We start from the raw sequence: 14,391 nt of genomic DNA, 5'->3' as shown, positions 1-14,391 counted from the left end.
TAAAAATGACTCCTGGTCCTGACTGCAGTCAGCTTACATGGCATTTGTTTTATAATACTGGGTTGACTTAAATGGGAAGAAAAAACAACAATAAATTTTAAGTTAGCATTTAATTTAGTGTGATTTTTTTCTTCTTTAGACCTATGGGAAGTTGTGGCCTAGTGGTTAGAGAGTTTGACTCCTAACCCTAGGGTTGTGGGTTTGAGCCTCAGGCCGGCAATACCACAACTTAGGAGCCCTTGAGCAAGTCACCAATCTCCCAACTGCTCCCCAGGTGCTGCAGCATAAATGGCTGCCCACTGCTCTGGGTGTGTGTTTTCCTTGCTGTGTATGTGCACTTTGGATGGGTTAAATGCAGAGCACGAATTCTGAGTATGGGTCACCATACTTGGCTGTATGTCACTTGTCAAGTCAAATTGGAAAAGTAACACAAAACTGTAAACTAGAATCAATGTTTAAAATGAAGCAAATTTGTAAATTTTTTTAATTTAATCGTGACCTCAAGAATCTACATAAATCTAATCTTGAGGTTCCAAAAGATTCCCACCTCTAGACTTGATGCGAGATGTAAACTCAAAATTCTGAAAAAAAGCCAGAATTTCGAGATATAATCTCATAATCAAGAGAAAAATAAATCAGAATTGCGAGTTTATATCATGTTTATATCCCTTTTTTTGACTATTCCCAGATTTGCAAAAACAAGTCTGAATTCCATTCATTCAAGTTTATTTGTAAAGCGCTTTTTACGATAAAATCCTTGCAAAGCAACTTTACAGAAAATTACGCTTTTACAATATTTAGTAGTAGTTTATAAGTGGTGACTGTCAGAAATGTATGGAAAAATCTATTAAAGATGTAATCAAATAGATCATAAAGACAATTAAGAGCAATTATATGATGCAATCAATCTTATAGCAAAGTTTGGTAGTTCTGTATGTTGTTTCTGGGTTGGCATCATCTGAGGTCATCTGAGGGGTTTGCACAATTTCTACACAGGAGTTCTAATTAGCCTCAATAGCTTTTTTTCTTGACTTGTCAGATAATAAGTCAAAAACATGCTTCCATTGAAAATAGTGTACTTCGGCAGTTGCAGAGGAACACAGCTGAAGATGGGTTCTATTTCATCTGCTGGTGGCCCAGAGCATTTGCTGGTGGTGGCAACTTTATATCCAACTAATGTGGTGGGGACTTATAACATCTTGTCCTATGTTTTCAAATGAGTGTATCTGCATGCATCCATTGGCATCTCAGGAACTGCACTCCAGCAGTTAAAGTCTTACCTCTCATATAGGTCCTTCAAGGTATCTTGGAGAGGCTAGCTACTGGGGTACATCAAGGCTCAGTGCTTGGACCACTTCTCTTCTCTGTCCACATCTGATCACTAAGTTTTGTCTTTCAGAAAAATTGATTTTACAATCACTGCTATGCTGTTGACACTTCTGTTGCATTTTTTTAAATCCACTGTTGGGAAACAGGTGTGTCTGTAATTAGTTCCTAGATTGGGGATTGTGTGAATTGGAGACCGGGAGGAAGAGGAGATGGAGACATCTGGAAGTGAACTGGAGGAATGACAGGGACCAGATTCATAACACAACATCAAGTCAAGTCAACCTTTATTTAAATAGCGCTTTAAACAAAAAAGATTGCGTCAAAGAAACTGAACAACATTAATTAGGAAAACAGTGTGTCAATAATGCAAAATGATGGTTAAAGGCAGTTCATCATTGAATTCAGTGATGTCCTCATCTCAGTTCAGTTTAAATAGAATCGTGCAATCATTTGCAATCAAGTCAAAGATATCGCTGTAGATGAAGTGACCCCAACTAAGCACGCCAGAGGCGACAGCGGCAAGGAACCGAAACTCCATCGGTGACAGAATGGAGAAAAAAACCTTGGGAGAAACCAGGCTCAGTTGGGGGGCCAGTTCTCCTCTGACCAGACGAAACCAGTAGTTCAGTTCCAGGCAAGTCAGATTGTGCAGAAGAATCATCTGTTTCCTGTGGTCTTGTCCTGGTGGTCCTCTGAGACAAGGTCTTTACAGGGGATCTGTATCTGGGGCTCTAGTTGTCCTGTTCTCCGCTGTCTTTCAGAGATGTAGAGGTCCTTTCTAGGTGCTGATCCACCATCTGGTCTGGATACGTACTGGATCCGGGTGACTGCAGTGACCCCCTGATCTGGATACAGACTGGATCTGGTGGCTACGGTGACCTCGGAATAAGAGAGAAACAGATTAATAATAGTGTTATAATATTAATAATAACTAATAATAATGCAGCCTAAAAATCCTTTAACGGATTTGGATATTAAAAGCATATTAGTATGTTATGTGTAAGCCAGGTTAAAGAGATGGGTCTTTAATCTAGATTTAAACTGCAAGAGTGTGTCTGCCTCCCGAACAATGTTAGGTAGGTTATTCCAGAGTTTAGGCGCCAAATAGGAAAAGGATCTGCCGCCTGCAGTTGATTTTGATATTCTAGGTATTATCAAATTGCCTGAGTTTTGAGAACGTAGCGGACGTAGAGGATTATAATGTAACAGGAGCTCATTCAAATACTGAGGTGCTAAACTATTCAGGGCTTTATAAGTAAGAAAGCAATATTTTAAAATCTATACAATGTTTGATAGGGAGCCAGTGCAGTGTTGACAGGACCGGGCTAATATGGTCATACTTCCTGGTTCTAGTAAGAACTCTTACTGCTGCATTTTGGACTAGCTGTAGTTTGTTTACTAAGCGTGCAGAACAACCACCCAATAAAGCATTACAATAATCTAACCTTGAGGTCATAAATGCATGGATTAACATTTCTGCATTTGATATTGAGAGCATAGGCCGTAATTTACATATATTTTTTGAAAGTTCTTGAATGGTTTCTTTGGCCTTGGCTAGACAGGCAGAGGGTTCAGGGACTACTTCACTGGTCATCACAGGACAGACAGAGAGTTCAGAAATAGCGGAAGCATGAAAAAATGTGATTATTCCTTTAAAAATAAACAGTTATTGACATGTATTAGCAGTAGTAGCATGACGTCTTAATACTGCTAAATATTAATATATTCTGACGTTTCTTAACGTTAAACTATACTTTTATTTTGACGTGTTGCTGTGAGGAACTTGCAGCTGCTGCGTATGTGATATGATGGTAGTTGGTAAAATGGTAAAATGCTAATGAAGTGAATCTCAGAGCAACTGGAGATGAAATTTGTGTATTGATATCATCATAGTGAAACAACAGAAGCTGAAAACACTGCGAGTGTCGTCCGTTAAATGTGTGCTGAAATAAATACCGGAAAATTTTATTCGTGGCTTTTGAGAAACGATATTGAATCGACGTCATTTAAAAAAAATGAAATCAAAAAAATAAAATTTTTTGCCCAGCCCTATTTGTCACGCTGTCTAGTCTCTGTTTCCCTGGGTGTCCACTAGTGGGCTCACTTCCCCTTAGGCACTTCACCGTAGGCACTAGAATTCCTCTAGTCTGGCCTGTCTTCACAGTAATTGCACTCCGGTTAATTGCACCAGGTGCAGTCACTTGATTGTCATTAGCCTCCTTATAAATACCTGTCTTTCCCTGTTGTTTGTATGGAGTCCTTACCCTTCGTGTGTCCAACTCTCTCGTCCCCCGAGATTCTGCCTGTCTGCTCGTCCTCCGAGTCATCTCGCATTCTGAGTTTCCTTTTCCTTTCCCTTTCATTTGTTTGTTTTGTTTGGACTGTCTTTTCGGTTTTGACCTTGCTGTATTCGACTACGATTTGGATTATCCCTATTAAATACCAGCTATTGGATCTCTCGCTCTCCCTGTCTTTCTGGGTACACAAATCGTCACAGAAGGACTCCATCCAACAGATCCAGCGGTATGTCCTCTCATGTCTCCTCCCCAGCCAGTATGGTGGAGCGGAGAGCTAAATACTTTAAATTAACCACCTTCCGCCAAAAGGGCAATGATGTGGGTGCCATGGCACAGGTGTTCTGGTCCCTGGCCGAGGGCATGGGATATAATGATGCGGCCCTTAAGGACTATTTTAATACTGGGCTGGATGACCCGGTTCCCCAGAAGGAACTGGCTCAATTGGACACATTCGGGTTCTGTGAATTTGTGTGCTACTTGCAGCATCGGCTTCCGTGGGATGCCCCAGCCACTCCTGTCTCTTCCGGTGGGATGGCCGCCAGCCCAGCGCCACTGCACAAGAAGTCTACCAGCCCAGCGCCACGATGCAAGATGGCCGCCAGCCCAGCGCCACTGCACAAGAAGTCTGCCAGCCCAGCGTCACAGCACAAGGTGTTCGTCAGTCCAGTGCCACTGCCCAAGATGGCCGCCAGCTCAGCGTCACATCACAAGGTGGTCGTCAGTCCAGCGCCACTGCCCAAGATGGCCGCCAGCCCAGCGTCACAGCACAAGGTGGTCGTCAGTTCAGCGCCACGATGCAAGATGGCCGCCAGCCCAGCGACACTGATTAAAATGGCCGCCGGTCCAGCACCACGGCCCAAGATTGCTGCCGGTCTAGAGTCGATTCAGGTTCCAGTTAACCCTCTAGAGTCGAGTCAGGTTCCCGTTGACCCTCCAGATTCGAGTCATATTCTCGTTGACCCTCCAGAGTCGAGTCCGGTTCCAGTTGACCCTCCAGAGTCGAGTCCGGTTCCAGTTGACCCTCCAGAGTCGAGTCCGGTTCCAGTTGACCCTCCAGAGTCGAGTCAGGTTCCAGTTGACCCTCCAGAGTCGAGTCAGGTTCCAGTTGACCCTCCGGAGTCGAGTCAGGTTCCCGTTGACCCTCCGGAGTCGAGTCAGGTTCCCGTTGACCTTCCAGAGTCGAGTCAGGTTCCCGTTGACCATCCAGAGTCGAGTCACGTTCCAATTGATCCTCCAGAATCAAGTCAGATTCCTGTTGACCTTCCAGAGTCGAATCAGGTGACCGTTGACTTTCCAGAGTTGAGTCAGGTTCCGGTTGACCCTCCAGAGTCGAGTCAGGTGCTCGTGGACCCTCCAGAGTCGAGTCAGGTGCTCGTGGACCCTCCAGAGTCGAGTCAGGTGCTCGTGGACCCTCCAGAGTCGAGTCAGGTGCTCGTGGACACTCCAGAGTCAGGGTTAGTCACCGTTGACCTTCCAGAGTCAGGGTTAGTCACCGTTGACCTTCCAGAGTCAGGGTTAGTCACCGTTGACCTTCCAGAGTCAGGGTTAGTCACCGTCGACCTTCCAGAGTCAGGGCTAGTCACCGTCGACCTTCCAGAGTCAGGGCTAGTCACCGTCGACCTTCCAGAGTCAGGGCTAGTCACCGTCGACCTTCCAGAGTCAGGGCTAGTCACCGTCGACCTTCCAGAGTCAGGGCTAGTTCCTGTTGACCTTCCAGAGTCAGGGCTAGTTCCTGTTGACCTTCCAGAGTCGAGTCAGGTGCCCGTTGAATTTCCAGAGTTGAGTCAGATTCCGGTTGACCCTCCTAAGTCGAGTCAGGTGCTCGTGGACCCTCCAGAGTCGAGTCAGGTGCTCGTGGACCCTCCAGAGTCGAGTCAGGTGCTCGTGGACCCTCCAGAGTCGAGTCAGGTGCTCGTGGACCCTCCAGAGTCGAGTCAGGTGCTCGTGGACCCTCCAGAGTCGAGTCAGGTGCTCGTGGACCCTCCAGAGTCGAGTCAGGTGCTCGTGGACCCTCCAGAGTCGAGTCAGGTGCTCAGGAACCCGCCAGAGTCCGGGTTAGTCACCGTTGACCTGCCAGAGTCAGGATTAGTCACCTTTGACCTTCCAGAAACAGGGCTAGTCACCGTGGACCTTCCTGAGTCAGGGCTAATCACCGTTGACCTTCCAGAGTTAAGCCAAGTCACTGGTGATCTTCAAGGACAGAGTCAAGTCACCGGGGTTCTTCATGGGAGAATTCAAGTCACCAATAGTCTTCATGAACAGAGTCAAGTCAGCTCCGATCTTCTGGAATCCAGTATAAACACCATGGGATTACCAGAGTTTCGTCACTTTTCTGTGGAACTACCCGAGCCTCTCCACGGCTTTGATGAACTTCCAGAGACTCATCAAGTCTCAGTCGAACTCTCTGAGCATCCGACTGTTCCTGTTGTGGCCACGGAGGCTACACCTAACATGTTCTTGTTCTATGTTTCAGACTTGCCCAACCACACTCGTCCTCCTGCTGGTCCGGCCGCACAGTTGTGGTGGTCTTCTGCTCCGCCCTGGGGACTTTCTGCCTCTACCACAAGGATTTGGTGGTCTTCTGCTCCACCCTGGGGGGCTTCGGCCCTGACCACACGGTTGTGGTGGTCTTCTGCTCCGCCCTGGGAGGCATCCGTCTCGACCACATGGACGTGGTGGTCTTATGCTCTGCCTTGGGGGGCTTCCGCTCTGACCACACGGTTGTGGTGGTCTTCTGCTCCGCCCTGTAGGGTTTCCGCCCTGACCACACGGTTGTGGTGGTCTTCTGTTCCGCCCTGGGGGGCATCCGTCCCGACCACACGGAGGTTGTGTTCTTCTGCTCCGCCCTGGGGGGCTTCCGCTCTGACCACACGGTTGTGGTTGTGGTATTCTGCTCCGCCCTGGGGGGCTTCCGCCCTGACCACACGGAGGTGGTGGTCTTCTGCTCCGCCCTGGAGGGTTTCCGCTCTGAACACACGGTTGTGGTGGTCTTCTGCTTCGCCCTGACCACACGGTTGTGGTGGTCTTCTGCTCCGCCCTGGTGGGCGTCACGTGATGTCCTTCATGGACTTATGTTTTTGTGTTTTTTTTTTGTTTTGTTTTTTTTTCTGTCTGTCTTCCTCCTATGGACCTGGCCCTCCGTCCCTCCCCCTCATCCTCCGCCGGTCCACCTCCCTCCTGCATTTCTAGCCTGTGTCTGTCGTTCCGTTTCCCTCTAAGGACCTGGCCCTCCGTACCTCCCCCTGATCCTCCGCCGGTCCACCACCCTCCTGGTTTTGTGTTGCACTTCTCTTGTCTCTGTTTCCCCATTCTACCTGGTCCTCTTGTCTCTGTTTTACCATTTTTATATGGCCCTCTGTCCCTCCCCCTAGTCCTTCGCCGCTCCACCTCCCTCCTGGCTTCTTTGTCTGTTTGGTCTTCCCTTGGGTTCGGGTGGAGCATCTGGCAGCTGCTCCGTGGAGGAGGGGGTAATATCACGCTGTCTAGTCTCTGTTTCTCTGGGTGTCCACTAGTGGGCTCACTTCCCCTTAGGCACTTCACCGTAGGCACTAGAATTCCTCTAGTCTGGTCCTGTCTACACAGCAATTGCACTCCGGTAAATTGCACCAGTTGCAGTCACTTGATTGTCATTAGCCTCCTTATAAATACCTGTCTTTTCCTGTTGTTTGTATGGAGTCCTTACCCTTCTTGTGTCCAACTCTATCGTCCCCCGAGATTCTGCCTGTCTGCTCGTCCTCAGAGTCATCTCGCATTCCGAGTTTCCTTTTCCTTTCCCTTTCATTTGTTTTTGTTTGGACTGTCTTTTTGGTTTTGACCTTGCTGTATTCCACTACGATTTGGATTATCCCTATTAAAATACCAGCTATTGGATCTCTCGCTCTCCCTGTGTCTTTCTGGGTACACGAATCGTCACACTATTCCTCACTTTCACTTCAGATTTTATGATCACATGCACTCTGTGTGAAGGCAGATCAGATATTTGTAAATGAGCTCAGGATCAGTTGAGCAGCAAATCCTCCTGTGATAATTCAAATCTGATTTATGCAGCTCGTGTTGGATGTGGGGTTGTCAAGTCCATGTTTTTTTTTTTTTTTTTTTTAAGATGGAATGGGGCTACTTTTAAACTGTTGCATTGGGTTGATTTTCACCTGTGTGTTAAAGGTTTAAAAAGTAGCATAAATTAATTTTGCATTCTACCTATGAAGAAAGTGCTGTTAAGTTTTGTGAAAAAGGGCCACTAGCAAGAAGCTATTTTTTTTTAGCTGTGTTTATAATCAATATGCAATACAGTGACTGTAAAATGTGTTTTTTTAGTTATGGAAATGACATATTTTGAGTCTTGATATTTGAAATATGGCCATTGCACTACCTTTGGCATTACCTTAACCACCAACTAACCACACCACAGCCCCCCGCCCCAAACACACCCACTGTCCTCTTTTAGGAAAACAAAAATATGGTCACCCTATTTAAAAAATGAATAAAATAAAAATAAAATAAAAATAAACCTACAACTATTTAAAAAAAAATTCAATAATATATGCTAACACTTTACAATAAGGTTCATTAGTTGAAATGAATTAAGAATGAACAATCCTTCTATGGTATTTATTAATCTTGGTTAATTATAAAATATAAAGCTGTACTTTTTTAACATTAGTTAATGCACTGTGAATTAACATGAACTAACAATGATTGACTGTATTTTCATTAACAGAGATTTATTCATGTCAGTTAATATATTAACTAACCCTAACTAATGAAAACTTGTTGTAAGGTGTTACCAGATATATAAATATCAGAAAATTGTTGCATTTTTTAATTTTCTTTTTTTATTCATTACTAAATTAATGATAATAATTACTAATAATAAGAAAAATTGGAAAAGTAAACTAAATTATAAGTGAAAATAAAACTTTGGCTCATTGCTGTGCATTTACAAACATTTTCATAATACACAACAAAATCACAAGTTCAGTGTGAAAATGTCATCATTTACATGAAGTCTGATCATTTATTATGCAGATTAACACTTTCCAATCACTGATAGTGTCTAAATGACATTAGCAAGTGTGTTTGACACAGCATAAGGGCCCAACAAACCTTTTGTTTATTTTTATTACTCTTGACTTCCTCTTCCTTTTGTTTGGAGAGCAATCTGTGGTGTATAATTAACCATTCAGAGGCAATATCAAGAATATCTGGTATGTCGTTATATCAATGATCTCATAATACAGTGATTTAACTGATCAATCTTTTATATGCTAATATACGTTTGACATATTGAGGTTTTATTTTATTTTTACTGATAGATCATTGTATCTGTTCTATAAAGCATCTGAAGGAAGGTAGCTATAATATCATTATCACCCTAACTTTATTTTGAAATGAAATGTTGAATTACTAAAAGACTCTGTCCTTTTGTAACTTTGAATGAGACAATTTTTCCAGATTGAAATAATATATTACAAGGCACCCATGATTGAAAATCTGAATGATTTCCTCACACTAATATCAAAGGCATGACATGATGATACTACCTTTAATTAACACCACTGGTAAATGAAAGATACAAAATAAAGATATAACACTCAAGCTATACTGAAATATGCTAAATCATTTCAGAAAATTAAATGAATAAGTCCTTATCTATATGTAAGAATAACCATTTAAAGCAGCCAAACTACATTTAGAAATCATACCAAAAAGCATTGCGAGATTGTTCCTTATCCTTGCATCATTACATGAGAACTGATCATTTCTGGTTTGTTGTTGCTCTGCTAATGAGTCACCAAACCACAACAATATCACTGTGAATGTGCCAAATATTCATGCATGCATTTAACACACATACTGGTTCTCAATTGACCCTCACTGGTTATCTATTAACACTTAATCAGCTAAATAAGCTTATTAACTGGATATATATGGTCTCATAGGCAAATGTGTATTTATAATGACAAAAAAATTGTATGCATTAATTTATTTTGAAATTAGAGGATAATGTACATGCTTTTATTTGAGAAAAGATGTAAGAGATATGTCATGTGCAAGAATATGTGAGTAAAACACAAGCAGTGTCTAAACCTGTGAAGAATGAATGGGTTTTTGAACGTTTTAATAAAAATATTCCGAATTATTGAACTGATACTGACGCAAACCAATGAAATCGTTACAGTTCGCCTCAACCGATGACGTATCGGCCGCACTGTACCTGTGCAAATCAGCATCAGCCAGCGTGAAACGCTCAGCCAATCAGCGCCTTCCAACGAGTTGCGCCCCGACCAATGGCGAGGCTCCACGACGGGGAAGCGCTGACGGCTTATAAACAGCGGAGCGCCGCGCACTGAGTTACAGTTCAGACTCAGAGAAACCACGAGAGAAGAGAACAAATACAAATACAAATACAGACCGCATCCACATTCTGCACAGCGGAGCTTATTCCTACACTTATCAGGTAAGTCATCTCATTTAATCTATTAATATAATTGGTTTATGTTATAAAAAGCTCTATCAAAGCAACCGTTATAACTGTTTTGATCGTCTTGAGGAACGTTGCTTAAAATGTTAGATTAAAAATGATAACTTTTCAAAAAAAAGTGTTTGTAAATGCAATTTAAAAATGCGTCTTGTTTGCTGCTTTTTTTTCATTCATTCATCATTAGATGGTTACGTTAGCTGTAAGACGAGCCGAATTAATTTTTTTTTTATAAATCTTAATAGGTTTTCATCTTAAGTAACTGTTTTTTTAACTTACATTTTATCATAATTTTTTTTTTTAAGTAAATGGTCAAAATGAGGATTTTATGATCCGTGATCAGCACCAAGAGACTAGTTACTTTTTTTTTTCTTTGGACGTTATAGTATCTTTATTGTTTGCATTGATTTTTATTAACTATTTAATTGGTATTTTCACATTCTTTATATTTAAATGGCTTGATATGCATTTGCAGCTGAGTTCAATGCTTCACTCTAAACTATGTAGAAGATTTTTCCATTCATTAGATTTTGCATGAAAATGCATTGCTTGATTGTAATCGAATGTGCTTCATTATGTACCTGCTCTGACCTCTGACCTTTATCTTTAAAGTACTCTTTACAGAAAACGGAGATCATTTGACACCAGATCAACATCAAAATGCGATTGCTTTGCCTGTTCCTGCTGGTGGCCGGCAGCGTGTTTGCTGAAGAGGATGACAAGAGGGATAGTGTTGGGACCGTGATTGGAATAGACCTCGGGACGACCTACTCCTGGTGAGAATGAGTTAATTTTTTTTTTTTTTTTTTTTTTTCATATTTTAAATTAATGGTTAAAACATAAAATTTATAGTATTCATTCCTCTATTTTGATTTATATAATTCTATATTTATTATTGATTTCTAATGTTCAGTTTTACATTTCTATTATAATATTTTAACACTGTATTTTTAAAGTTGATTTATATATACTTTTTTTCATTTTTTTTAAAAACCGAATCGGTTTATCGTTTTCTTATAATCCTGAGCTTAAAAACATTAGGTTTTCCATTTCTTGTGTGCTCATTATATATCAAATTGCTCCAGTGTTGGAGTGTTCAAGAACGGGCGTGTTGAGATCATCGCCAATGACCAGGGAAACCGCATCACTCCGTCATACGTGGCCTTCACTACCGAAGGTGAGAGACTCATCGGAGACGCTGCGAAGAACCAGCTGACCTCTAACCCTGAGAACACCGTCTTTGACGCCAAGAGGTTGATCGGCCGCACATGGGGCGACTCGACCGTGCAGCAGGACATTAAATACTTTCCCTTTAAGGTACACCTGTTTGCCAGCCTGTGTCTGAACTATATTTGTCTCTTTGTATTTAATGAGGACACTAAACACCTGCTGCGTCTCTTCCAGGTTATTGAGAAGAAGAACAAGCCTCACATCCAGCTGGACATCGGATCAGGTCAGATGAAGACTTTCGCCCCTGAGGAAATCTCTGCTATGGTTCTGACTAAAATGAAGGAGACTGCAGAGGCTTACCTTGGAAAGAAGGTAAAGTTTTGTCTCCAACACCAAGAAAACATGTCATCTCTGTTGCACTGCAGTAAAACTCAACATTGATCTGTTTCTGCTCTTCTAAAGGTCACGCATGCTGTGGTCACTGTGCCCGCTTATTTCAATGATGCCCAGCGCCAGGCCACCAAAGATGCAGGAACCATCGCCGGACTGAATGTCATGAGGATCATCAATGAGCCGTACGTATAGAATTACTTCTGCTTTTTTCTTTTATGGATCTAATTGATAACCCTGTTGAACATCTTGATCTCCACAGAACTGCTGCTGCCATCGCTTACGGTCTAGACCAGAGGGATGGTGAGAAGAACATCCTGGTGTTTGATCTGGGCGGAGGCACCTTTGATGTTTCCTTGCTGACCATCGATAACGGCGTCTTCGAGGTGGTGGCCACCAATGGAGACACTCACCTCGGTGGAGAAGACTTCGATCAGCGTGTCATGGAGCACTTCATCAAGCTCTACAAGAAGAAGACCGGCAAGGATGTGCGCAAGGACAACCGCGCGGTGCAAAAACTGCGCCGTGAGGTGGAGAAGGCCAAGAGAGCGCTGTCCGCCCAGCATCAGGCCCGCATCGAGATCGAGTCCTTCTTCGAGGGTGAAGACTTCTCCGAAACGCTGACCCGCGCTAAGTTTGAGGAGCTCAACATGGTAAGAGACTCTCTGCTTTGCCAACTAAACCCTGACAAAACTACAACTTGCAGTTTACAGTTCAACAGAAAGCAAGCATTTTGTGAATCCCGCATTGAACTCCCAGAGACTAGAGAAGCAGTGATTGTGCCTGTATCTGTTCAATGCATGAAAAAAAAAAAAACGATGTTTATTGCTTTTCTCCTCACAGGACTTGTTCCGCTCCACCATGAAGCCAGTGCAGAAGGTCCTGGAAGACTCTGACCTGAAGAAGAATGACATCGATGAGATCGTCCTGGTTGGCGGCTCCACTCGTATTCCCAAGATCCAGCAGCTGGTGAAGGAGTTCTTCAACGGCAAGGAGCCGTCCAGAGGAATCAACCCGGATGAGGCCGTGGCTTACGGAGCCGCTGTCCAGGCTGGAGTCCTGTCAGGAGAAGAAACTACTGGTGAGTCCCTCTTCAAACCAGAATCTGGGCTGTGTAAGTCACACCCTTGTCTTTTATGAGATGATTAATGACTGCAATGTGTTGAACAGGTGACCTGGTGCTTCTGGACGTTTGCCCTTTGACCCTTGGCATTGAGACGGTCGGAGGAGTGATGACCAAACTCATTCCCAGGAACACCGTCGTGCCCACCAAGAAATCCCAGATCTTCTCCACCGCTTCTGACAACCAGCCAACCGTGACCATCAAAGTTCATGAAGGTGAGTGACCCTTGGAGTCAAAACATTCATGACCCCATTTCTATTAGGTTAGTTTATAGCCATTTCTAATTTCTCACTCATCTTCTTTCCAGGCGAGCGTCCGCTGACTAAAGATAACCACCTCCTGGGCACCTTTGACCTGACCGGCATCCCTCCGGCTCCCCGCGGTGTCCCTCAGATCGAGGTCACCTTCGAGATCGACGTCAATGGCATCCTGCGTGTCACTGCCGAGGACAAGGGCACGGGCAACAAGAACAAGATCACAATCACCAACGACCAGAACCGGCTGACGCCTGAGGACATCGAGCGCATGGTGAACGAGGCCGAGCGATTCGCCGATGAGGACAAGAAGCTGAAAGAACGCATTGACGCCCGCAACGAGCTGGAGAGCTACACCTACTCCCTGAAGAACCAGATCGGGGACAAAGAGAAGCTGGGCGGCAAACTGTCGTCTGACGACAAGGAGGCAATCGAGAAGGCTGTAGAGGAAAAGATCGAGTGGCTGGAGTCTCACCAGGAAGCAGATATCGAGGAATTCCAGGCCAAGAAGAAGGAGCTGGAGGAAATCGTGCAGCCCATCGTTAGCAAGTTGTATGGCAGCGCGGGTGGCCCACCATCGGAAGAGGGCGAGGAACAGGGCGACAAGGACGAGTTGTAGATCGTCTGGACTCTGTTTTGAGTTGCATGGTGCCCTCGCCTCTCTAGGTGTACATATTGAACACAACGGACATTTTGTATGAGGTTAGGGGAACGTAAAGACTTGAATCTCTTCGGGAAAGACTTGAGGGAAGTGTTTGAGTTGCGTTTGTTGTCTTATTTTCCTCTTCACTCCGGTGGAGATTTCAGTCAGCCTGGTTTGAGGCTCAATGCTGCTGTTCTCAGGCAGTTCTATGAGGGGCGCTGGGTGGGAGGGGGTTCTGGGTAAATGTCATGTCTCATACTAAAAGTTATTTATTGAAATCTGGCTATTGTAGAAGACATTTCTACCACAATTACAAAATAAAAATTTGTACAAAATCTGTACAGTTGTTCGGGTCTCTTGGTTGGTTTTTTTTTTTTTAAATGTCATTGTCACTGAACTGAGAATTAGTTTTTGTTTCACTGAAATGTATAAAAAGATGAGAACTTGTTTTAAGTCTTGTTGGCTGGGTCTCTCTAAAACTGTTCTTGCTTGGTTTTCTATCTTAAACAATCATGCCCAGTTTGTCAGCATGGGAACTTCTAGATCTGATACCATACCTGTTCGACAAGGAGTTCCTCAGGGTTCACTATTGGGCCCAATTTTGTTTAGCTTGTGCGTGTATATAAGGGTTTTTTACCTCTGGCCTTCGAGGGTCCACTTTCCTACAGGGTTTACATTTCAACCTTGATCAAACTCATCTGCCAGTA

General features: G+C 43.8%; 1 protein-coding gene across 1 annotated transcript; it reads left to right on the top strand.

Moving 5' to 3' along the window:
* Positions 1-10,717: 10,717 nt before the first annotated feature.
* LOC132140096 (endoplasmic reticulum chaperone BiP-like) lies at positions 10,718-13,926 on the top strand. The gene is made up of 8 exons (XM_059548913.1): positions 10,718-10,880; positions 11,190-11,421; positions 11,509-11,646; positions 11,737-11,849; positions 11,927-12,317; positions 12,508-12,745; positions 12,835-13,002; positions 13,095-13,926. Exons 1-8 carry the CDS (start codon positions 10,765-10,767, stop codon positions 13,658-13,660), a joined length of 1,962 nt encoding a protein of 653 aa, XP_059404896.1. The 5' UTR covers positions 10,718-10,764; the 3' UTR covers positions 13,661-13,926.
* The last annotated feature ends 465 nt before the right edge of the window (positions 13,927-14,391 follow it).

This window comes from Carassius carassius, chromosome 4, assembly GCF_963082965.1.
Source record: "Carassius carassius chromosome 4, fCarCar2.1, whole genome shotgun sequence".
In the NCBI taxonomy this organism is placed as follows: domain Eukaryota; kingdom Metazoa; phylum Chordata; class Actinopteri; order Cypriniformes; family Cyprinidae; genus Carassius; species Carassius carassius.
This window is presented reverse-complemented; position numbering and strand designations above follow the sequence as displayed.

Coding starts and splice junctions, on each gene's coding strand:
- LOC132140096 (XM_059548913.1), top strand. CDS start 10,765: ATGCGATTGCTTTGCCTGTTCCTGCTGGTGGCCGGCAGCGTGTTTGCT. Junction 11,422..11,508: donor TTAAATACTTTCCCTTTAAG/GTACACCTGTTT, acceptor CGTCTCTTCCAG/GTTATTGAGAAGAAGAACAA. Junction 11,850..11,926: donor ATGAGGATCATCAATGAGCC/GTACGTATAGAA, acceptor TGATCTCCACAG/AACTGCTGCTGCCATCGCTT.